Source organism: Rhodnius prolixus, unplaced genomic scaffold (assembly GCF_049639745.1).
Source record: "Rhodnius prolixus isolate KJV_2025 unplaced genomic scaffold, Rpr scaffold_1, whole genome shotgun sequence".
Taxonomy (NCBI): Eukaryota; Metazoa; Arthropoda; class Insecta; order Hemiptera; family Reduviidae; genus Rhodnius; species Rhodnius prolixus.
The window spans coordinates 19,970,618-19,994,954 of NW_027411581.1; the positions used below are offsets into that span (position 1 = coordinate 19,970,618).

General features: G+C 30.0%; 2 protein-coding genes across 14 annotated transcripts in view; one reads left to right on the plus strand and one right to left on the minus strand.

Moving 5' to 3' along the window:
* The window catches only part of LOC141447237 (cardioacceleratory peptide receptor-like), an 81,524-nt gene extending 63,634 nt beyond the window's left edge, over nt 1-17,890 (plus strand). Inside the window, exons 2-11 of the mRNA XM_074114557.1 lie at nt 2,912-3,010; nt 6,483-6,618; nt 6,709-6,812; nt 10,920-11,013; nt 11,163-11,258; nt 12,390-12,578; nt 16,455-16,562; nt 16,984-17,164; nt 17,236-17,401; nt 17,498-17,890. Of these exons, the coding sequence (XP_073970658.1) occupies nt 2,921-3,010; nt 6,483-6,618; nt 6,709-6,812; nt 10,920-11,013; nt 11,163-11,258; nt 12,390-12,578; nt 16,455-16,562; nt 16,984-17,164; nt 17,236-17,362 (1,125 nt within the window). The 5' untranslated portion in view covers nt 2,912-2,920 and the 3' untranslated portion in view covers nt 17,363-17,401; nt 17,498-17,890. The remainder of the gene's footprint in view (nt 1-2,911; nt 3,011-6,482; nt 6,619-6,708; nt 6,813-10,919; nt 11,014-11,162; nt 11,259-12,389; nt 12,579-16,454; nt 16,563-16,983; nt 17,165-17,235; nt 17,402-17,497) is intronic.
* A 599-nt stretch (nt 17,891-18,489) lies between these two features.
* The window catches only part of Zasp66 (PDZ_signaling and DUF4749 domain-containing protein Zasp66), a 59,618-nt gene continuing 53,770 nt past the window's right edge, over nt 18,490-24,337 (minus strand). For 6 of the 13 annotated variants that reach the window (XM_074114582.1, XM_074114589.1, XM_074114567.1 and 3 more), the window contains 6 exons: nt 23,627-23,718; nt 22,873-22,917; nt 20,917-21,043; nt 20,034-20,057; nt 19,892-19,933; nt 18,490-19,280 (listed from right to left, as the gene is read on the minus strand). In XM_074114582.1, coding sequence (XP_073970683.1) covers nt 19,188-19,280; nt 19,892-19,933; nt 20,034-20,057; nt 20,917-21,043; nt 22,873-22,917; nt 23,627-23,718 — 423 coding nt within the window. In that variant the 3' untranslated portion in view covers nt 18,490-19,187. The remainder of the gene's footprint in view (nt 19,281-19,891; nt 19,934-20,033; nt 20,058-20,916; nt 21,044-22,872; nt 22,918-23,626; nt 23,719-24,337) is intronic. The other 7 variants (XM_074114626.1, XM_074114659.1, XM_074114644.1 and 4 more) reach the window with 5 other exon arrangements.

Below are 24,337 nucleotides of genomic sequence, written 5' to 3' on the forward strand. Positions count from 1 at the left end.
ACTACCGAATAGTCAAGAAGATTACTTGAAGGCAAACAAAAAAGTATTCATAAATAAAAAAGTAATAAGTACAGGCACTAAAGTAATTAACTTTATTAATAAATCTTATTTCCGATTTTAACTTACGCTGGTGAATCACTCGGCTTAACATAAAAATAACGTAGCCAACTCCAGACTTGTTGAGAGTTTCCTCTTCAAGCATTGAAACACTTGATAATCAAATCACAATTTATTAACTGAGGAAGTGATGTCATTGATACCTCAGACTCAATAACTGTGATCGCTTGGTCATTTGATAAGGATCGATGTAAACAGGTCTTCTGGACTGCTCAGAAGCGAGAATGGAGGACCAGTTAGAAACAGAGCAAGATCACGAGCAGACGGTAACACTATAAAAGAAGATTCTGTTAAAAAGTAGAGTGATAAAGATCGTTTGAAGATTGAAAAATTCGTGGAAGAAGACATCACGATAGCTTGATTTATTAAAGGTTAATATTAATAAGAAGATAATGAAAGAAAATACTGTAATGGTTATGGTGGTTAATGAAGTCGAACATTTAAAATGTTTGTTAACATCTGTCTTAACCTGACATTCCTCCGCAGCAAGTTAAACTGGATTAAAGCTAACATTGTTTTTTAATAATCTATTAACCACTAATGAAAAGTACAATTTCAAACTATACAGCTCAGATAATTATAAAATCTCTAAAAAGGGTTTGTCCAAAAGAATGAAAATTGAACAAAATGGAACATTAATCCATTTGGGCGACCGTAAATGTCGATGACAATCAGGAGGATGTAATTTTTAGAGAGAGTAGACAAAATAATAATAATGTAAATGGAATGTTATTTAATTTTTTAAAATAATAAATCTGCTCTTCATAAATTATGACATAAGTAGCAACATTTAAATGCGTGGCTCACTTTTGTTAGGTGCTATTTTAATAGGTGTTAACATGGGCCAGTGCACAGTTTATGCAGATTTAGTACAATTATACCAGTCACTCAAATACTAAAAACGCTTCATTTCATATTTCAAACTAAAATTACTTTATACAAAAAACATGTAGATCTTTCAATTGTTATTAATTGAAGGATTCAATCATTAAGAATCCATTCATCTTTGTTAAAATTTAAAACATTTTTATTTTTAAGTTGAACAACACATGGTTGGTTCTGCAAAGTTAGTGATTTCAATTGACATAGCATTCGTGTTTTTGATAATCTGATCGGATTTAATTAGTTTCATCCATCTTCAGGGATAAAATCATCAAATTTGAGTAGAGAAATTTTATTTCTACTTATAAAACTTCAGTAAAGAATATAATGTAAGCTAATTTTTCAAAAAGAAACTCCTAAGAAAAATTGCTGAGTCTGGTTGATTTTTCTTTCAAATCATTTTGATAAAGTGGTTATATGAAAGAAGCTTTTATTCGAAATCAAATGTCTTTATTTGTACTTGGATGATTCAAACACTGCAGATGTATGAATAAAAAGTAGTAGGAATATATTCCTAGAGTGGTAATTTTTCTGTTACATGTATTCAAGTATTTCTACTTTTTTTACCTGAAAATGCCCTCAGTACGAAAGTCATCAAAGTACGACTTTAATGGTTACAATCAGTGTCATAAGGCTTAGATTACAGAGACTCCTTAATTTGAAGATCCTTTTAAGGAAGATCGGATAAGAGGGCCCCCAGATCATTATCAGAAATAGATATTTCTAAATGCTACAAATTTTAGGATTCATAACTAGTAATGATAATGAGCTGGACAATCTGATTAATAAGCGAAAGAAATGCAGCATCTCAGTTTATAGGATCAGAGCTGCTCTTAAATTAGGAGGGCACTAAAATTTTGAATCTAAAATTTTACGCTAGAGAGGAATAAGAATATTGCCTATTGAGTATCATCTAATAAAATAACCATCCGATTTTGTCTTTTAATGTTATAAAGCAGAAATCTCCTAATTTGTTTATGCTCCATAGAAAACATGCTGCGTTTATAGTGCAGCTAAAATTTTAAAGAAACAATGCTCTCAAATTCTTAGCAAACCTTTTTTTTAATAAACAGCATTTCTCTAAAAATAGAAAATAATGACATAAAAATTCATTCAAAAGCTAATTAATTATTTAATGGCAATGTTTTTTGTTTTATTTATTTCAAATAAATTCATTATTTTCTCTTAAAAAAAAAAAAAACATACTTCAAAGTGATACCGCTCGAGAGCTCCTGCTATGTGAACAAATTGGTATAGCTGCTTTCTTACTTTTTTTTTTTTAGCTAATGATCCTTGTTAGCGTAGAATGTGCCATAGATCAAGTATTCTTTGTAGTGCGTCCCAGTTAATTACAGCAAAACTGCGCAGTATTTCGCTAATTATTACAGTTAATGATAAAATTGAAGTCATTAATGGTGTACAGAAATCTATTTAATAAAACAGAATAACAAGTTAGAATTATCTTTAATTTTTCTATTTTATGGTTATTTTGTTCGCATTCAGCAGGAACAAACATGTGTATAGACTGTGTGCTAAAAAATTTTAATCGCTTCTGGTGGAGACAGAGCTGGGACGAAAATTGCATATTTGGGGGAAGTATGCATTTAGGGGTCCATCTATACTACATAAATCACTAACTATTTTAAAATACAATCAAAAGCAATAATTGGACTTTTTTTTATTTTAAATTCAGCACGTTAAATTAAAGAATGATAAACTGACATCGCCTTAAATTGTCGCATAAGTTACAGTAAATTGTATCCATATTCAGCCTAGTCCTCAATTAATCTGTAAAAATAATTTCAAATCATTCTGCCATTTTTTTTGCTTGACTATCTAAGTTATTTTTATTTTATATTCTATTATTTTTTGTTCAGCGTGACTTCAATTAATATCTGTTTCTTAATTTCAGCACTGGATAATGGACTGGGTTATAAGAGATAATTACTCAAATCCAGCAGCTAACATTACTAACACTACAGATGAAATAAATTCCTTCTATTTTTACCAGGTAATTTAACTTTCTTTAAAATACTATTATATTACTGTTATTAATGGTTGCCTCTGTTCACAGTTTTTTGAAGTAGCAGTAGATTTAAAAACCCAGAAACTGTAATTATTTTACAAGCTTTGTAAGTAGGAAGTCTAAACTTCAAGAAAAAAAAGTGGGGAATCGATCTCTTGAGATAGATGAAAGCTAAAATCTCATCAGCATTAAAGAAAAAAAAATTGGTCGAAGTGACGTTTAAAATCAAGGACAAAACTCTAGGCTATTAAATTATTATAATGGCGGAGGATACGGGACAAAAAAGGCGTTTGTGGTCTTTAAGGACGTGTGTTTATCCACATGGTTTTGGAAAGATGAAATGTATAACGCAACATTCTTTTCATTAGAGTTTAGAAAATACAGATCCTTCTAAAACTAAACTAGAAAATCTTGTGTTTTTTCTTTGCCAAAGTTGACATTAAAATGATGTTATATTAAAAGCAGTTTGTGTTTTTTTTAATTCTTAAATCTAATTACTTTTGTCTCTGGTATTTTATTTGTGTTGACAAGATAATAGAGAGGGAGATTGTAATATTTTAAAATGGAAATAAGCTAACTTTGCTCCAGTCCAAAACTTTCTATCTGACATTCACAGAGATGTAATATGACAGTCTCTAATAAGCATTTTCTTATCAGAATTCACCAATTTTGTGAAAACACAATTATTATAAAAAAATAGGTTCTGGAGACGTAAGCAATTTTTTTATAACCTGCTTCTAATAAGTGGATCTCTCGTAATGCTGGTGTAAGCTTCATTCACTTTTTAATTACACCTGAAAAAAAACATTAATTCGACTTACGGCCTGTTTAAGTGTGCAAAAAAGAAAAAGAAGCTGTAGTTTAATAATAAATTCAATAAAAATCTCAAAAACACATTGCCCTTGGACATTTAGCAACTAACTTTTCTATGGGAACTCCATAAATAAAACGGACCTTCAAGATAAATCTTTTTTTTAAGGCATTATTTTAAAAAATAACTTGCGAGTTATTTCTCACAATATTTTGACAATATATTAATGGCATAAAATAAGATCTTTGCTTGCAATAAACGTTTGTTGATTTATAGAAAATTATTTATTTTTAGTATCATCCGTGCATACATTATATCTTGTTTGTCAGAATCTATTTTGCAGATTATGATTGACTTGTATGTTACTAGTGAATCTCCCCCATCATTGATTCTACTTCTGCCTCAACAGAATTTTAGTTATATCTTGCTTGCTTCTTATTCATGTCTTTGTTTTCAAACTCAGTTAAAGATGTTGACTCGGATAGTGACGCCAGCCTACTGTTGAATAAACCATATTAGATCCTCTTGCAGTAGGCTTTCTACATTTTATTGCATCTTTTTGTTGTCTTCTTAAAAGAGGAGGCAAATAACTAGTCCTTGTTACCTACTTATGAAGGAAATGAATAAAATTTTTAAAAAATAAATTGTTCTCCTTGTTTAGTTGGAGTATACCTTCCTATAATTTACAACTCAAATACATCTCGTGATCTTATCAGTTTACTATTAAAATAATTTAAACTGTTCGAAAAAATATTTTATGTGAAAATTTTATCTTGTAGAACCACCAAAACTGTGCCATGTTTCAGAAGTTTATATTTTGGTTTCCTGTTTGGAAATCTACTGTCACAAGTCGTTCTTCAAATCAATTTTTTGTGTAAGTTGAAATTCATGTTCATTGAAGTCCAATGCAATCACAATACACTACCCAACTCCGGACAGCGTTCTCGCTTTACAAATAATACAGTTGAAGGAAGAGAAAATTAAAGGAGAGAATTCGACATTGAGTTGGAATGAAGATATATCCACTTTCTGAAAGTACATCCAATTAGTTGGCCTATCTATTTTGATGATTTTACTGAAAGTTGTAGTTATCCTTAACCAAAATTAGCGAGGTCTACTTTAAATTAGATTCTAATTTTTATGATTTCTATATAGCAGAGTGTCATAAGTTATATTTTTCACTTCATATAACGCTATTCCACTTTTAAATTGTGGTTTCAATTTTAGCGCAATCTCCTGTTCTATAGACACTACTAAAATAAATGATTATTTATTCCAATCATTCCAATATATTGATAAATTTCCTAGACTTCAGTAGTAATGAAAAAGTTATCCAAACGAAAATAGTTATAGCAGTTATCAGCAGAACTTTAATCCTCCAACTGGTCCTTATGGTTTTCAAATTCTTTCTGAACTCGGAATTATAGAAATGTTATTAATATAATTAAACCTTTTTGCGTAAGAAGTAAGATGTAAATTCTAGTGAAGACATAGAATAACCTAAAAAGTCAGTTTTCCAGAGAAAATGTTTGATAGACTTTTTATGGGTCAGTAACATTATTAATTAAACAAGACAAAATCTTTGGAGTATTTTCTGTGCACTTGGCGCAAAAATGAAATTGTCTCAGGTGCTGAAATCAAAGTGTACCTTGTGATCGTGTAGAAAATAGAATTATTGATGTCCATTACCGAGATAACAGTGAAGTATTTATTAGTGCCCTTCAGATTTAAATAAAGATTCAACAAATAGTAATGAAGAGTAGTTATGAAGTGGAAAATACTTTGAATTGGCTTTTTGGATAGGTTTGAGAGCAAGAGGATGGGGTTATCAACTTGTCAAATACATATATAGAATGGCGTGCGAAATGGGAGGATAGTGCCATTCGGGTACAATTTTCTTCACTAATGAGTTGTTGGCCTTCAGCAGTTTCATCTACGCGAACTGTTCGCTGTTGTTTGGATGTGTAATGTAATACGCTTGTTAGCGAAAGAATAATTTTTATTTTTTTGATTGAACTAAAAAAAAAAGAATAATCTTTAGTGGAGCTTTCTGTGATTCCTTTTGTGAGATAGTGGTAGATTTGAAACTATTTTTGTATAACTAAACCGATGATGGCAAAGATGTAAGTGCAAGTAGAATTTCTTTGATTCTTATACAATCACAAATAGTTGAACATCGAAGGATCTAAAGTAGAACAGTATCACATATTTAATCCGGCTATGCAGGATATTTATAATACATTTTAAATAAAATACTTTTAAGAAAAAAATATAAGGAGTTAAGGTGAACGAACACCACGAACAATTTTTAAGAAGTCATGGAAAAGTTGTTTGTCTAATAAAATTTTCGCCGTTGAAAAAGAAGCATCACTTATTTTCATCTTGTATTTTCTTCACAACCTGGAGGGTCTGTTGCTGTTAAATGCTTAGGTTTACTGTCCTAACCTGGAGCGAAAGAGTTATTTGCAAAATCGAAGCTAGAGCCATTACTCCAATGGACCAATCGGGAAACTAAGATAGTCTCTAGTTAGCAAGAGTTAATCTAATAGAGCGTGCCTAAATGATAGTACTCAACTGTCAACGCTACAAATCTAATAATTACCTAACAAGGTGTTTAATGATTAACACAGTCAAATGTTGTTACAGACAGAACAATTTACAGTATTATGGCTACTGTTTGCAGCGATTGTTTTGGGAAATTCAGCCGTACTACTTGCTTTATTATTCAATAAAAGTAGCAAATCAAGAATGAACTTCTTTATAATGCACTTAGCATTTGCAGGTAATTAATCATTGATTAACATTGTTGGTAATCACCTAAATCTTTCAGTTACAGCTTCAAAAATATTATTAAACTAAATTTATTTTGTAGATTTATCAGTTGGACTGATCAGCGTATTGACAGATATTATCTGGAGGATCACGGTTGAATGGAAAGCTGGAAATGTTGTTTGCAAAGTTGTTAGATTTATGCAGGTAGTTCATTTATTTTCATTTTACTAATTATAAATTTCTCAGCTTTTTTTTTTTTTTAATTTCTGAAGTATCCCTACCAACTTAGATACTTCATATGTTATAATGGTCTAAATGACAAATTCATCACGGACTGAGCATGTTCTCCTTCAGAAATTCAAGTGTACACAAAAGGGAAAAATTAAAAATAAAATCTATATTAAATTAAATAATTTTGAGGAAGAGATCACTTACGAATTCGTTACGAACTCAATAGGATTGTTGACATTTTATCTGCTTGCAGGTTTTTTAGTTTGCACGTTATAACTTCAGGATGTAATGGGTTTGCCATTCTTTTTAAACTTTTAGTGGTTTTAAACCTTTAAATAAAGTTGCAGCTGAATAACAAATGACCAAAAATTTATTAAACTGAACTAAGCCCAACACGAATCCTTCAGTAAGCTTTAGATAACAAATTAAGGTTGAAATACAAGGAAACAATTATTAACTGATCAAATAATGAGTTAATGTCATCTTTTCATGAAGTTCGTATACTATGTACTCCAACCAAACCCACCATAGGCGAGGTTCTTTCTTCCGCAGCACTTATAGCAGAGAGCTTTTTTAATTTAGGAGAAATTTAGAGCTAGACTGTATTTTTCCTTAATAAAAATAGATGTGCGTGGCAGGACGCAGATCTATCCCTGGTAATACATTTCTCTTAGACTGATTTCTAATCAATAAAGAAGACGAACTCCTCAAATAAAATCTTCATGATCTAGGGTGTGGATTTGCCTTCATCACATTTGTCTGTTTCGACAGCCAGTAGGCTTTTTCCAGGCAAAATAGACTACAAGTAATTATTGTCGGAATGTAATCGAAAACCGCTCAATGGTTCATTCTTTGGCGAATGGTGGTTGCATTTATTATACCAAACTTGTCAGTATAATATGTGTTAATTAATATGTGTCAGTATAATGCTAATCAGCAGTCTCTAACTAAGACAAAATCGTCTTGCATGTTTGCAAGCAATCAATAGTAAAGATAGTCTTCCTCCACTTTTTATAAGTACTTAAGGGAAGAACATGAATGTATCCAGGAAAAGTAAAGGTCCTGTTACAAGGGCAAACCTGGATCATACCAAACTGTAAGAAAAGCTACTTAAAAGTGAGGCTTTCATTGTGGGCAGGTTGGTTGTTCTAACAACAACATGTTCTTAGATGATGACATACATTAATTAAAAAAATAAATTACACACTAAAAAATTATTTTGCTTTGCATAAGCACCAGTGTGAAATATCTCACCAATTGAAGCACTTTCAGTCGTAACCCAAAGAAGTGCGATATCTATAACCAATGGTCCTGCCACAGGCTATGAAAGACATTAAAACCGAATGGGGAATACAAAAGAGCAAAACATATGCAGTTCAATTATTATTTACAAAATAAATGTTAAAAAAAAAAATGACCGTGGCAAATGGTTAACATAAATCAGGAGCTCTACTTCAATACTTTTGTCAGCCGTTAAATTTTCCAATTATTTATAATTAAAATTATCTATTTCGTGAAGTTTTATTGTTGATATTATTTTAGGTGAGTTATTATGCATACAAAGATTTTTTTTTTTCTTCTTAACAGCAATAAATTCTAAGTTAATCTATTTTGGCTCCTCGACTGTAGGGTTATTAAATCCTTTCAAGTCAATAATTTACAAAATTTAATTTGTCTAAATTTCGATACATTGATATATGTATAATAGCGTTGCCATTAGATCCGAATGGACATAGTTTCGCATACATGGAAAGACGATTTTTTTAAGGCCTAACTCAGCAAAACAGATTCCCTAAAACTGCTGTTCAGCAACCCTGCCTAGTTTGAAATCTATCCTCTCATTTGATAAACCTTGAAATAAAAATCTACGGATTCAATTCATGGAGATCTTTAGAAACTTTAGAAACATTTCTTCCACTAAAAACGCTTTAGTTTTTTCAGTACAAATAAGTAATATGTATTTTATAACTTAATAGGTTCTTATGTGAAAATTTATTTATACTTATAGATAAAATTTTGGAAGCCTAAACAATTATTTGATTGTAAAAACAATTTAATAACTTCCAGTAAGTTTCGAAATTGAAGAATCCTTTAGGTGCTTTCAATTACTACAAAATATTATTTTCCTTTGTAGTCCTGTTTCTGTAATTTTTCTATTTTCACCACATTGTTTAGGATGTAACAACACACATTTAAAAACATTTTTTGCTAGGTCACTAGATATATATTTACATTTTCAATAAAAACGTTTTTAAAAAATTGAAGGCGAGTTAGTATTCGTGCTACAAGTAATTCTGTGTTCACACAGAAAGGAGTAGAAAAGAATGCATAGGTATCTAACTTTCTAATTAACGAGCTTCTTCTCGTACCAAGAAGACATTGCCATTAATCTGAGGTAAGATATTAATTTTACATGAGTCTCTAGATATAGAAAACGGTAACTATCTATATGAAGGTCCACTATATCCCTTATGAATGGAACAGAGTTGGTCGTGTTGTTGGTTGGGCTCTTTTAGGTAATTGGTCCATCTATTGTAGTTTTTTTACTCTTTCGGTTACTTAGCGTTAAACCATCACCATTTATAATATGTAAGATTAATCACTTAATTAGTGGTTACAATTTAATTTAAGGCTCAAACTAAAACACATCAATTTAGGTTGTAAAAAAATTACATTTGTGAACACAGTAAAAATGTTTTAATTTATTCTGGGGCCCAAAAATGTGGAACTATTCTTCAATATCAATCCCAAAATATAATTTCTTTTATTTGTCACTATAAATTCACAAAGAATGAATCTAATAGAGCATAGCTATCATTTACCAATGTCCCATAATAATTCTTTTTGACGAGCAATATACTTTGTATGTGATTTATTCATTGGAAACGTTGATGACTTTTTTAATCGGAGGGAGCAAAATTAAAAACTACCAACCATTTTTCTCCTTAATTTATACTTTTAAAAAACATAACAAAAAATATGAAATGAAAATGTGTAAAATTAAAAATAAATGTTCGAGAATCAGAAACACCTAAAGATTAGTTCGGGTTTATCCCGTTAGTCAGTTTATTTGATTTCGATAACTGAGCAAGTCCAGTTTTTTCTCTTTTTCTTTCTTTTTTAATTTATTTTTATACCTTGTTCTTTGTATAATTTTTTAATTTATCAAGAAATAAAAAAATTTAATCATTTTGAAATAAACTAAAATGGTAATGAATATTAATATATGAATGTTTGCAGAAATTAGGTGTGTTTCTGCTTTCAGTTTATGTGAGAATGCAAATTAGATAAAATAAAGCGACTGTCAGGCAAAAAAAAAAAACTGAAATAGACTTAGAATTTTACTTTGTTTTAATGCAATAAGAACTGCTTGAAAATGCTTTCTTGTAAATTTCTCTACAAGATCTAAATGGATTTTTTTTTTTTTTTTGCAGCCAGTATTTAATTTATTTAAGGATTTGATTTTGGATTAGATTCGAAAATGCTTATATTATTGTTTAGAAGGTGACTTTTAACACGATAGCTTAGAATTAGAGAACGGTACATTCAATTTTGATCATCAAATGACTTAATATTGCGTTTCTCTCATACGTGGGAGGTTGTACCGTTTTATAAAAGAACGTTATGGCATATTTTTCATTTTTTTTTTATTTGGAACTACAAAGTCTAAAACTTCTCCGATGTTATCCATATCATGCACTTGCTCCTAAATTAAGTAATCGCTCTTCAGCCTCTCACTCTCATTTTCAAAACTATCCCATTCTTTCTGCCGAGACTTTCCTCTTCGTGTAAGGCCCCCTCATAAGTAGCCCCGTAGTAGTACTCCACCTTTCACAGTGATCACACGTAGGCCACCCTTCGAACATGACTATTCCAAGTCTTTATATCGACTTCAAGTAAGTGTCTCCTTGGACAGATTTCTTTCCGAATTCATATTTTAACTTTGTCGAGATTGAAGAAGAGTCTTGATAAATAAGTAAATGTTTCTGAACTATCATTTTACACCACTTATACATATTTTTCAGCACATGTTTTAGCAAGTTATTCATGTAAATGCAAAATAATAGTAATAATTTCCAGGCAGTCGTCACATATTCGTCTACATATGTTTTGGTCGCACTGAGTTTAGATCGTCTGGATGCAATTACAAGGCCAATGAATTTCTCAGGCAGCTGTAAGTACATTATTTGAAACATTTATGAGAAAAGAATGCCAAAAAAAAAAATCTGATGCAGGACCACAAGTGAGAAGAAGTACTGTTTTTGAAATGATGTTATAGAAAAATAATTTTACCTTTACGTTTTCCCAGATTTCATTTTTCAGGGAGGCGTGCAAGATTATTAGTGGGATTCTCCTGGACTCTGAGTGCTTTCTTTTCATCTCCGATATTAATTTTGTACGAAGAACGATTGATACAAGGTAATAAAAATACGATGTTGAAATATGTTTAAATTTACTTTCCGCTGATTCTGGGAGCAGTGTAAACTTGTTTAATTCAACTTTTTGTTTGTAGCAAAAGAAAGGTGTGTAAATATTTCTGGATAAGTGTGCAAAAATAAATATTTTGGACTCCTACAACAATTAAGGATGTTTTAAAATTAATATCAAACATTTGCTGCATGTACTAATAAAACAGAATTTCTTGACAACCGCGTTTTGTTAGACTTCCATTTAAATTTGCTTTACGAAAATGCCGAAAATTCCACACAAATCTTTTTTGGTAAAATAGGTTACGCAGTAACTACAAAAACTGTTCATTAAAAATTCTTTTTTTTATCAGTGAAGCGTTGAAAGGAAGCCAACTCTATTGTTAGTCGTGATGTAAAAAAAAAGAAGCTTTTTCTGTTATCTCGGACATCTCAGTTAACTGAGGTAACTCAGTTCAGCCAAGTGCCAAAATCTTCTTGAGTCTGTCTGAGCTTTCGAAGCTTCATGTGATTCAGCAGTGGGAACGACGGTATTGGATACCTTCAAACTGTCTCTTAATATTTCTTGTTTTTAGTCCTAACTTGCATCTCTTACCAGTGAAGGTCAGCAATGCTAATAAAAACAAGGGTCTGTAGAAAATAGCGTCCCTAGTTTGTCGACAAACGATCCATTTGCTTTGTTTAAAATTTGTCCTCCGCCTTTTAGACTTTTTTTTGGTTGGCACTTATTTTGGAATTGTCACAGTATCCCTCAATAACAAAAAGATCTAGCTAGTTATTCGTTTCATAATATAAGTGAAAGTAGCGTTTGAATAGTGGACATGATACAATAAATTTGTAAAAGTTTTATATATATTTTAAAACAATCGTAATATATCCCAACAACTAATTTACCTTATTCGAAGGAATCCACTAATCGATGATTGCACATTTAGAAAAACTCCAGTAAATATTAGAAAAAAATACTAAATTATCTTTTTTGTCATAAAGAGTACTAGTTGGATTTGATTCCTGAAATAAATAAAAGTTCGTAAAAAGATTCAATTTTCAAATAGTTAAATCCTTATGTTTCAAAATGTTTATATCACAAATAAGTAGATTATTCAAATTTCTCTATGTACAGGGAGTTTCCAGTGTTGGATAGAACTAGGCTCGACACTGAAATGGCAAATTTACATGAGTCTTGTGGCAGTGTCATTGTTTCTAGTACCTGCATTAGTTATTACTGCTTGTTATACGGTGATTGTTTACACTATATGGACTAAGAGCATTCATATCTCTCGAGACAGCCAACAGTCAACGCCATTAAAAAGTAAGTGGTCAATTAGGTACCTTTCGCATTAATTTACTGAATCACACAATCCTTTATTTGAGAAATATTTGATGCTGTATAAAATAATTTAATTTAAAAAAAAAGAGACATCATTTAAAAAGAAAGAATCGCATTCAAAATGTAATTTGTGTATTTAGCCGCCGGCCAGTTACTGTTCTGATAGAAAGCTGATGTAAACTATTGATTTCGCTAAACTTATTGGTTCACATTGCTTTTAGTGTAGGCGCCGTTTTGATCGGGATGGTCCTATTTTGATTTTGTTCCGGTTACTTGACAAAAATAGAAAATTTGTCTTATACAAGGCTATACGCAAAACTGATAAAATAGAAATTATAGAATATATTTTCAGCCTGCCAAGCTCATGTAAGCTCTAATTGAAAGAATCATTCTCAGAAATGAATAGCATATGACTTGATGAATGAGGTGTGAATGTTTGGGTTCCATCCGTCGACGGTGAGTTATCACTTTGATAGGTGGTGTTTTCCAGCGTCGGTAACACTTTAGAAATTTGTGGTTTTCCTAGTCATGCCTTTTTTTATAGTTACTTCCAGCTTCCAGTGAATTCGTCCTTTCATTCCGTTTGGATCATGGTTCATTTCAAGGCGATGCACAGTTTTTAATTTTGTAAAAATTGTAGGTTATGCATTAAGTCTTACTAGTGCCCATGCATCAGAGATAAGGCGCCCATGCCAGCAATTATCTAAATGTAGACTTGTGAAACAGCCTAGAGCAATAAGTTTCATAGGTTTCCGACAGTTAATTAGAAGAGAGAATAGTCTGTGAGTTCCTGTCCTAATTTCAGTGTGGGTGCACTAGTCTACGTTAATCGCTTGTTAAATTTAAGAGGAAGTAAAAATTATTTAATACTTCGAAATTGTTGATTTTTTGGTAATAAGATCACTAATTTCAGTTATAGAATATAGTTAGGAGGCGTTCCTTTCTGTTTTGAATAAAACTCTTGAATTTTTTCCGGTTAATGTGACGAAGCAATAACTTGTTTTGAATGGGGATTTTCCTTTATATTTCATTTTATTATTTTTAGCTAAAACTATTGTGTAGAGTTCTTTTATTGGGTTTCTAATGATTATTAATACTTGCACCAGCCGAACTCACTTTTTTGATCTGTTGTTCTAATAACAAATAAACTGCTAGTATTGCAATGCGCTGAGTATTTGAAGCGCATTGAGTATTTGAAAAGTACGAGTTAGCTTAAGCACAATATTTTACGTTTTTAACTAAATCGCCTTCGCTAGTCGAGGAGACTACTATCGTTGCTGCTATTTTGTTTAGTGGCAGTTGTTCAGTAACTTCTGGACAGCATTCCGCAATCATTTTGCACTCGCAACACACTTTGTTGAAAACAAATGTTTGTTGTAGTAAGTACTACTTTCCGTTTGGCACACCACGAAGTTTTCAGTTTATTGTGGAACATGCATTTTCTTACTTACTTACTTAATCCCCTACCTTATCTAACCTTAAAGTGTAAGAGGTACTTGCATTTTTAAGGAACTTATTTTAACGTCTAGTGCAGTTATTTTTTGTTATAAAATTCTGAAGCAGTGGTTTTTGTCCTGTGCTTCGGTATTCACATTATTAGTGGTATTTTTTATAAAATTACATCTCGTAGTTGTAATGTATTACAACCGAAACAGATCTATTGAGCCCTACTCTAATAGGACCACTTATTCTATAAAATTTCCAAGTGATAAATCCACTCACCCAATTTCTCTTGGAATGATCTAGGAAAGGCGGCTGAAGCTAGCAATAATATCCAAAATTATCTGAAGAAAATTAAATTAAAAGAAACTTGCTGGATCTTGATAAGTTGTATTACTCTTTAACAACTGGTAACTACCAGGGCTGTCCAATAAATCCCAGAAAGAAACCGGCCATTGGGAATAACTGTTATCTGAAGCCTGTACACCCCTCTCCAAAGATTCTGTGATGGCTTCACCACATGTATGAAACCGCCACATTAACGAAGTTTTGGAAAAAAGGAGCTACTATTCAGGGGTCACTTCTCTACGGCAAAATAAAACTGGAGGGTGCTAATTCAAATCCAGCTTTTTAATGAGTTGACTATTTTTAAAATTCACAGCACCTATCAAGAAATAACATATCAGAGAGCCATGCCACCCTGGTTGCAGATTTCTGCGACTTCTTCATCACTGCAGTCATCTATGTATGGTTTTTTACCATCGATTTTTATCCTTAAGTTTCCTTGCTACTTCATTATTTTCTGCTTCTCTTTAAATATCATTAATTAATTCGCATCCCAAAGTTAAACTCTGTTCTTAATTCCCAACAAACTTAAAGGAGTAAATACTCTTTTCTAAACCCTTAAATCATAATTAAATATCTGTCTTTTATTTTGTAATTTTTCTTTATTTTTTCTTACAAACTCGAATTCTGATTTATTCTGATTCAACATCAATAATTGCCATCTGACGTCGGTAGTATAATAAAGGGTGCCTTATATTTTTTAGAACCTCTCTCTGTAAAATTTCAAGCTTTACAAAGCAATTTGTATACTGCTTGCCCTCAATTTTTGATTGCTTTCTTCTTGGTTATTACTAAAAAATGGTTCTTCCGTCTAGAAAACTATTTAAATCAGCAACTAAATATTTTGTGCTCCACGTGCACACTATTTAGGTCTTGTATGTCCAGTTAGTTCGAAAAGAGAGAATTAGTAACTATTAATAGAGTATTCTTTTTGAAAGTATCAAACGGAAGTTGAAAGTCATTTGGTAATTTTAACTAATCGTGTCCATATATCGTATAACCATTTCTTTTATGTTTTCGGTTTTTTTGTTCTCTCTGCCTTTGTACATCTTTTATTTAGTTTCCTTATGTTCGAGTCATTAAAGTTAATATAACCATCGGATGGTTTTAGAAAACTCAAAATAAATGCTATTCTATTTATCATTGCAGCTATTCTTATAAAATAATTTATTTTCTATTTGTATTAATGTTTTCCTAGTTTGCAACATTTTTAAATACCATAGCTTTACACTTTCTACGGAGTGAATTAGGTTAGCAAATTTTGACTGACTTTTAAACGTCAGTTCTTTCTGTCTGACAGTTTGGGGTCCAGTTTGATAAAGTGAAAGGTTGAAATATTTATCTAATAAACTGGTAAAATTGCGTTTCCGCTCATAAAATATTTAGAAGCAAATAAGTCTTTTTTTGTAAATTAATAATTAATTTTTGGTTAATCAATTTTGATTAACTATCTATGTGCGCTGCGGACTATTTCGTTTTTAAGAGTATTTCAATAAGTTCTGGTAACTCCTGTTTACAGTCCTCGTACTGAACCTAGGTTTTCACGGGAAGTTTATCTTTTGAAGTTCAAAAAAACACGGAATACAAGAATAAGAAGAAAGGCGAAATTAGTGGCTTGGTGGGAATGAAGTGTTCAAGAAAGTTATTTTGGAAAATGTAACTTAGTAACAATTGTTCACTCAAAAGCTAATGAACTGAAAATTCTATATTACGTTAAGATGTTACTTACGAGTATTAAAGAGATTAAAAAAAAAAGAGCTTAGCTTGGAATTCATCAACTAAAAACCTATAGCAAATTTGAAATGTTAACATATTGTATATATCACTTTAATGTGAAGCATGCCTTTGTAAAAGTAAAATTTACATGAACGGCAAGCAAACCTCTAAGTTGAATTTTATGGTTTTCTTCATACACAGGGGCAGACACCTTTTAGAGAATTTCCACTGAAATGAAATTTTTACAATTGAAAACTGCACTAATAAATAAACCTTTAACATTATTAAAGTTTTCAATAATTTCTATTTTATTTTTACGTTTGGTGTAAATTACTATTAATTCAAATTTAATTACAGATGGTGGAGATAAAGGAGATGACAATGATATCAGAAGAGCAAGTTCCAGAGGAATCATTCCGAGAGCTAAAATTAAAACTGTTAAAATGACCTTTGTTATAGTATTCGGTAAGAAATAACTGATACTTAATCAGGATCAAGCTAGCTAAGTTTGATGGCTTAAATTTAATTTAATTTATGTCAAATATAACTAAAAATATTCATATTATATAAGTTTATATGAACTCATAAATCATATTTAAATAAAGTACACCTTTTTTTAAAAATATCAAACCCTTTTAATTAGTTAGTTCTCTGCGAGACCCGAAAAGCTAAGATGTATTGTGGTACTGGGTTCGATTCCCGATCTAGGCTCTTGTCTTTATTTAATGGTTAATAATAGAAATTTACAGAAAAGTATGTTTGCCATGCAAACCCAAACCATGCATTTTTTAATTTATATCAATGAAGGACCACGAATTGTTCTGATTGCCCAAAACATTTTATTTTAAAATTAAACTGTTTAAAATTTAATTAATTTTTGTTACAGTATTCATTTTATGCTGGAGCCCATATATAGTTTTTGATTTGCTACAAGTATTTGGTTATGTTCCAAGAACTCAAACAAATATCGCAGTAGCCACGTTTATTCAAAGTCTTGCACCTCTCAATTCAGCAGCTAATCCAGTAATCTACTGTTTATTTTCAACCCATATTTGTAGGGCTCTAAGGTGAATTTTTGAAAGAATTTATTGTTTGGCGATCCATTATAAACTTTAGTAATTATGTTAATTGTTTACAGTAAATTACCTCCATTTTCTTGGATCTGTTGCTGTTTTGCTAACAGAGGAGCTGAATCAAGCAGTATAATTGACACCGTTACTTCAACGTTACGCAGAGCCACTATTCGTAACCAAGATAATCTCTAAATGGTTCAAAAATAAATAAATTGTTCAAATATGTTTCATGTAAGTAATAATTCTTAATAATAACTTAGAATTTGAGTTATTAAGGAGAAATTTAAGTTTCATCTCTGAACAAAACAAAAATCTTGAATTTTACAGCCCTTTCTTCAGGTGCTTATGATCCTCATACATTCTCTTTAAAATGCATTCAAGAGAATATTTCTGTGTAATTTTACGGTGAATGTTCCACATGTGTAATTTATTTATTAAAGAGAGAAAAAAAGCCAAACTTTTTGTATTGTAATTATATAAATATCATTGTACGTACCTTAATACATATGAATTAAAAAATTTTAATACCTACCTATTAAGGTAGTTATACATAATACCTATGTATTAAGGTAATTAATATATTTCTATTTTATTTATTAATAATTTATTTAAAGATTGATTGATCTTTTTTAATATATTTTTTTGATAAAAGACTTTATTTTGTTAAATGTAATAATAATTTATTTTATTGTATATGTCCTCTAGAATCATTAAAGGTAATTGTAAAAATTAATTGTATTAATATTTCCTAAAAATTTTTATTTCAGGGAAATAGTATTTTTTTATTATTATTATTTTTAAGATATCTTTGTCGCAATTATTTCATTTGTCTAAAAAGAAAATGTGTATTTTAAATATTTTCTGAGAGTTCATCTCAGAGTTTTTCTTGGATTTGGAATTTAGTAAAGTAGTAATACCGATCACCAATCTTAGGATCACTGAATAAATTCCATATTTATCGTTAAAAAATCTTTAACAAAAATATTTTTTGTATTTATAACTTACTAAGTGTCAAAGTAGAATTATAAGCACAAAGAACTTCACAATGATTTTCAATTCTACATTATATCTGATAGCTAAATCGGCTATCAACTTGCCTAATAATCCTAAAGATACTACTTATAGTCGCTAAACTGGCATAGTCCAGCGTTTGTCTGGGGCAATTAAAACCTCAAGAAAAGGTGGAAAAATCTCTAATTCATTCGGCCTACCCCTCAATGTCAGAGATTCCAAGAAATTAGGAATCTTAAAAAATAAGACTGTGCCTGAAACATAAACAACCATATAAGTCTTCTGGGAATGAACTATAATGACAAGGATGTTTCATAATATATTATTTATTAATTAAAATAAATATTTATATAATATACACAATGAACAATTTACAATTTTGAATGAAAGACGTGTCTGTGTTAAAACATTCCAGAATATCTCCGTATTTTCTTTTCACAAATACACCAAATGTTCCCTTATATACAGTTAATTAGTGAAGTAATGAAAATGAATCATTTAAAGTACCTTTAAAGGAAAATATTATATTTTAATAGTGCAAAAACGAGATTTTAAAAATTGTAAATATTTTAGCTTTTAATGATAAAAGACAAAAAAAAAAAAATTGCTTAAAAACAGTAATCTTTGAATAGAGATTTAAATATTTAATTTCACTTATGACTAGAATACGCACTCTCCTTAAATAAAATCTACCACTAAAAGAAACGTAAATTTAAGGCAGAACCTGTTAAATTTACATTAATATATTTTTTTTTATTAATAAAATTATTAAGACAATAAATAAATATTCGGAATAAATTAGATTTTGACCGCAACAATTTAATCGTTTTCAATTTCTTTAATTTCGAATTGATCGAAGTTTACTCAGAAAATGTTTCGAGTAATTATGGTAACTTAATTTACAGTAGACGCTTTTACATTATTAGTCTCCAATGAAGATGCACTTTTTGGAGTAATGACTCCAAATGAAATTTAAATCAAGTATCCAATGACTTAATTTCAGCATTTAGTAAACTCCTTCACTTTGTACCATGTGCATTAAACGCTTGAATGTGTTGCTCTGCTGAATATCTTCATGTGAAGTTCCAATAGAGTTTACCTAAATACAAAATAAAAAAAATGTATATATAGTTCCAGGGGCCTAACATTTAATTACAAGATTACATATTTTGTTATCCACTAGAACAAAATATTCAGGTGCAATCAAGTATTTATTTATGATCAAAATTTACCAATAAAGTAAAATACAAATTTAAGAGCCAAATAGAATTTTACTACAAAATGCACATTGGATTAAGATAATCCAAAGGAATCCTCAACCATCACTTGAGCATTCTGATCAAAGATCTTGCAAACTAATACATTATCTGTTATGAATGCACTTATTTATTAAAATTTTAAAAGTAGGGCCTGTTTGGACTACAGCTTTAAGTTTTGGCTACAGCTTGATTCTGTATAGCCATATTCCTTTTAGTATTTATTTAATTTAGACGAAATCGAATAAGGCATCCCAAAAAATATGATTACTAAAAAGAAATCTCAAGAAATTCAAATTTAATTCCATTAATAACAGCCTCTGGTGTGAAACTTAGTTTTGTCTCAAAAAATTAATAGCAACAATTCAGAAATCTGAAAATGGTTGTGTCAGTTTAAAAGAGGTCCGAATAAAGCTGATACCTTTTGTCATCACATATATTAACTATCACTTACATTATGTGATCCCGGAACTGGATGTGGTACTGCTTTCGGCTGCTGAAAAAAATACAGTTCAGGTATTAGTGACACAAATTTTCAATTCATACAATACAATGTTATAAGTTAACTGAGATTTGTCTGTCTATGTAAAACTTACGGGATTTGGTATGGGTATTATTCTCTGTAAAAAGAAGAAATAAAATAAAAAAAGGCAAAATAAAAATGTTAAGCAAAATAAAAAATTGAAACAAATGAACATGAAAAATACAAAAATAACTCTAGGATGAGGATATGGGTGGGATATGATGAAAAGATATGAAAAGGACAGTCTGTACTGTAGTTTGATTTTTAAAATACTATTTCAAACCCAAAGATGCTCAAAACCCATTGATATATGTATCTCACATTCACCACTTATGCAAATCAGTATAAGTTATTGTCGGAACAAGAACTCGCAACAGCAATTTTATATAGAGGCTCAGCTTATTTTAGAGCATAATTTTTTAGCAGCAAAGACTTCTTTTAATTATATAACTAAACACAAATTAAAAAGGTGTGTAGCATTTTAAGATTCCGAAAGAAGGATGAAACCGGGCGGTGACCACAATGAAGAAATGAAGCAGACCACTCACATACATAACAAAGACTATGGAATTATTTGTCTTAATTACTTCTCAAGTTAACGTTGTCATGAAGTAAAAATAGTTGCCAAAATTAAATTTGAATAAAATTTAATTGTTTTACCCTCCAGTAATTAGTGGAGGAAAATTTCGTATTTTCAAATTAGTCAATGGTCTTAAATTAGTTTGTATTAGTGTTGTAAACAATTTAGGTCAAACTCTTTTGAGAATTGACATTAACATAATGAAATTGCTGAATGCTAACATTAATAAAACATTTTTTGAAAACAGTTTTCAAATTCACAAAATTTTATTTAAAGTAAATATGAACCGGACAGAACATAAACGTGAAACAGCACAATTTATGGATAGAATAATCGCATAACAAATTTCACATTTGGTTAATACTCATTACTTTACCTTAACTGGTGCAAACACTTTAGATGGTACAGGTGTAACTTCTTGTACATAATCACCCAATTCCTGATCTTGAAGAGCTTTGTATGTTTCGGATTTTGCTGGATCGTAAACTACTGTCTTCTTATAACTATGAATGATAAAAACACAAAAGATATTTGAATGAAATAAAAATGTGTTTGCTGACATACGTCTTCATGTGCACCTAGAATAATGTTTGAAATTAAAATGGTATTCACGAATGAAGATTTGCTAATCTGAGCTAAGTTACATTTTTGGATAAAGTTTCGTTGTTAAATATGCATGCGAAAAGATATTTTTTAAGATTTGTTGTTGACTAATTCAGTTTTTTAAATTTTTTTTAGTAATGAATTAGCACCCACCAGCACTTACAACTTTGAATTATTACATGCCCTGAACACTAGAAACGATGCTAGATTAATACAATAAGAATAATATTCCAAAATAATTTCTTGTCTGTATTCATTAGGCAAGAGAAGTTTATAAATACAATGTTTATGTTAGGTAAAAGCAAAATATAAAAGAAAAAATAAGTGAATGGAATTAAATTAAAATAAAAATATCTCTGGTAACAGAAGTTTTTATTTCACTTTTTTCAATACAAATTCATATTTGCTTTTATTATTATTATTAAAATAATCAAGACAATCAATCACATGTCATTCATTTAATGGTTTCATGCACTTTGACTCCATGAACAATGCACATGCACATTCTTTGTCACTATTTTATAACATACTTCATCAGCTTCCAGTTTGATTAAAGATCAATTTACTATCGTATTTATGAAGTGATCAATAATAACTAAATACAATATAAATTACAGATATAAGTCCCCTAAATTGTTAGAAAGATTAATAAGCGCTCTTCCACAAGAAGTAGTAAGAGTAAAGAAAGATATACAAAATACAATTAGTTGAGTTATTATCTGCACTAAATTAATAAGCCCGAAAAGCATTAGACAAATGCATCTGTTTAAGTGGCTTCAACAATGCAAGAATAGAGCATACATTATTTAGCAACTATATTTTATATAATTACTTTTTAATGATATTTGTTGCGGTAAATAATATCTCAAGACCAAGTATAGCCTCTTCATATTGAATAAATTTTCAAATGAAAGTTTATCAGTTCTGTATGAAATTTTAGCATGAAGTATTTTCTTGGAACACTCAAATCGAATACAGACAATGCCAAATAAAAAATTATGCACATGAGCCAAGACTCCACGCAAAAAATCTCGTATCATTAATCATAAAGGAATCTAAACAATGTTTATCAAACTTAAAACTTCATTATTTTATCGGTACAAGAATTAAGACTGTCTTATATTCATTTTTACACTCTGTGTTCCAATTTTTATTAACATCTCTCTATATTTCCTATAATTTATAGGCAACGAAGTGTATAAAGGCATGATCAGAGGATCTTCTATTAAGCTAAAAATTCATGTGAGTAAGCTTCAAACCTACCAAAAATAAGAAGCAGGAATACACTATTCGAAAAACCGTGGTATTTATGGTAAATAGCAATAACCTTGAATAGACTGTCTATGTAATATTGAAATTCATTCCTTTACTTTGACTTGAATTTTAAACAAAACCAGAAAATAAAAGCGAGGAATGTGGCAAGTGAGTAACTGTTTAGACAGTAATTTTACTAATGAAATATGAAAGTAGGAATTTGACTTATTGTGTGTATAGTTTGCAATACTTCTGGGACTAAATTATGACAATATGATATTATATAACTAATAAAATTTTCATGCTTCGTTTCTCAAAAATGAATTCATAAATCAAGACGCCAAAAGCGTACTAGCTCTTTTACACTTCATAAGGATTCATTTTAGCTTAAATGACATGCATAACTGAAGAAAAATATTTGTTAAACTCGTATTTTTATCAGGCATTTGTTGAGTCTCAGCTTTATGGTACTTGCCTAAGTCTTATATTAGGTTGTACCAGAATTGGTGAAGGTGAAGGCCTTAAAAAATAAAAGAAAGCATAAAAAATAATGTTAGTTAAGAAAAAGAAAAACAAATTAATCTTAAGCGAAATACATTCTTCTATCTCCATAAACATCAAAGAAGACTCTGTGAAGAATTAAAGCAAGGAGTAATGTGCCCTAAATAAATGATAATTTCAATTTAACTTAGTCAATGGAGACAGAATAAATAATTATTATATTTATGTTAAAATTAAAAAGCATTAAGTATTAAGTAAAAAGCATGAAAAGTTGTTAGGGTTTACTCCCTAGTAATTAATTCATTTTAAGGATAACTTAAACTAATATTAATTTTGCTTCTGCTGAGATTGAATTTTGAAATGTTTATACAATTATTAATACTGAATCAAATTAAATAAATTGGAGTATGCCATTTAAAGGATAATTTAAACAAACTCTATTGCTAATTAGAAGAAGTATTTGGTTTATTTATTTTATACATTTAGGCCTTAAGTCTTTTTTATTTAATGCTGACCTTCAGTCAGTGCTCTCCATTACAACAATGTCTGTCTCTAAGACATAGTGAGTTGTAAGTGATTTTAAGAAGAAAAAAAAAGCAGATGGGATTGAATCCGTTACCTCCGCATGGTAGTCCAGTGCACTGTTACTGAACTAATTTCTATTCTAGTAATTTATCTAAATTATTAAAATTTAACTGATTTAATTCTCCATAATAAACATTACTTACGGTATTGCACTTCCTGTCTGAGCATTAATTGAGTCGACAATATTTTGTTCCGAATACATTCCAATTGGTGAATTGAACTGCTTGTGGACCACCTAAACATTGTTATACGTGTGTTATTTTTTATACTTAAATATTTATGTGTTACGTATTATTAAATTCCATATAACACTTTTTCACAGTCGGTTAAATATTTCATCAGTACAAAATAGTTGGGTCATTTGGATTAACTGCAAATTTCTCCCGTTTCAACCCCCAATTAAAATTCACTTCTGATCTGTAGAGGAATTTGTCATTAAATGTTAATGCCTGAGGTTATGTCAAAAATATAAATTATTAAATGTTAATAGTTAGAAAAATCACATTTTCTTCTCTATTTGTCTGAAAACCATAGATATAAGTGAACTGGGAAAAAAACACAAATGATTTACAATTTTCATCAATGCTCATGCTTTTGCATTAAAGAATTAGAGCTTTTGAAAACCAGCCAAAGTCTGTCAAAAAAAGAAATAGAGCTCATTTAATCATTATTCACTGTTAAATATAGTTTAGTGAGCAAGTTTCATCTTGCTATTAGTGGATTTTATTATTTTTACTTTTTTTTTTTTTTTTTTTTTACATTTCCAGAACGCAAAATGTTAAATCTCTTTTCCGAACGACTTAGTCCAGATAAGATTTCTCTTGACTTGTTTTTTTTTTTTTTACTTTCATGCA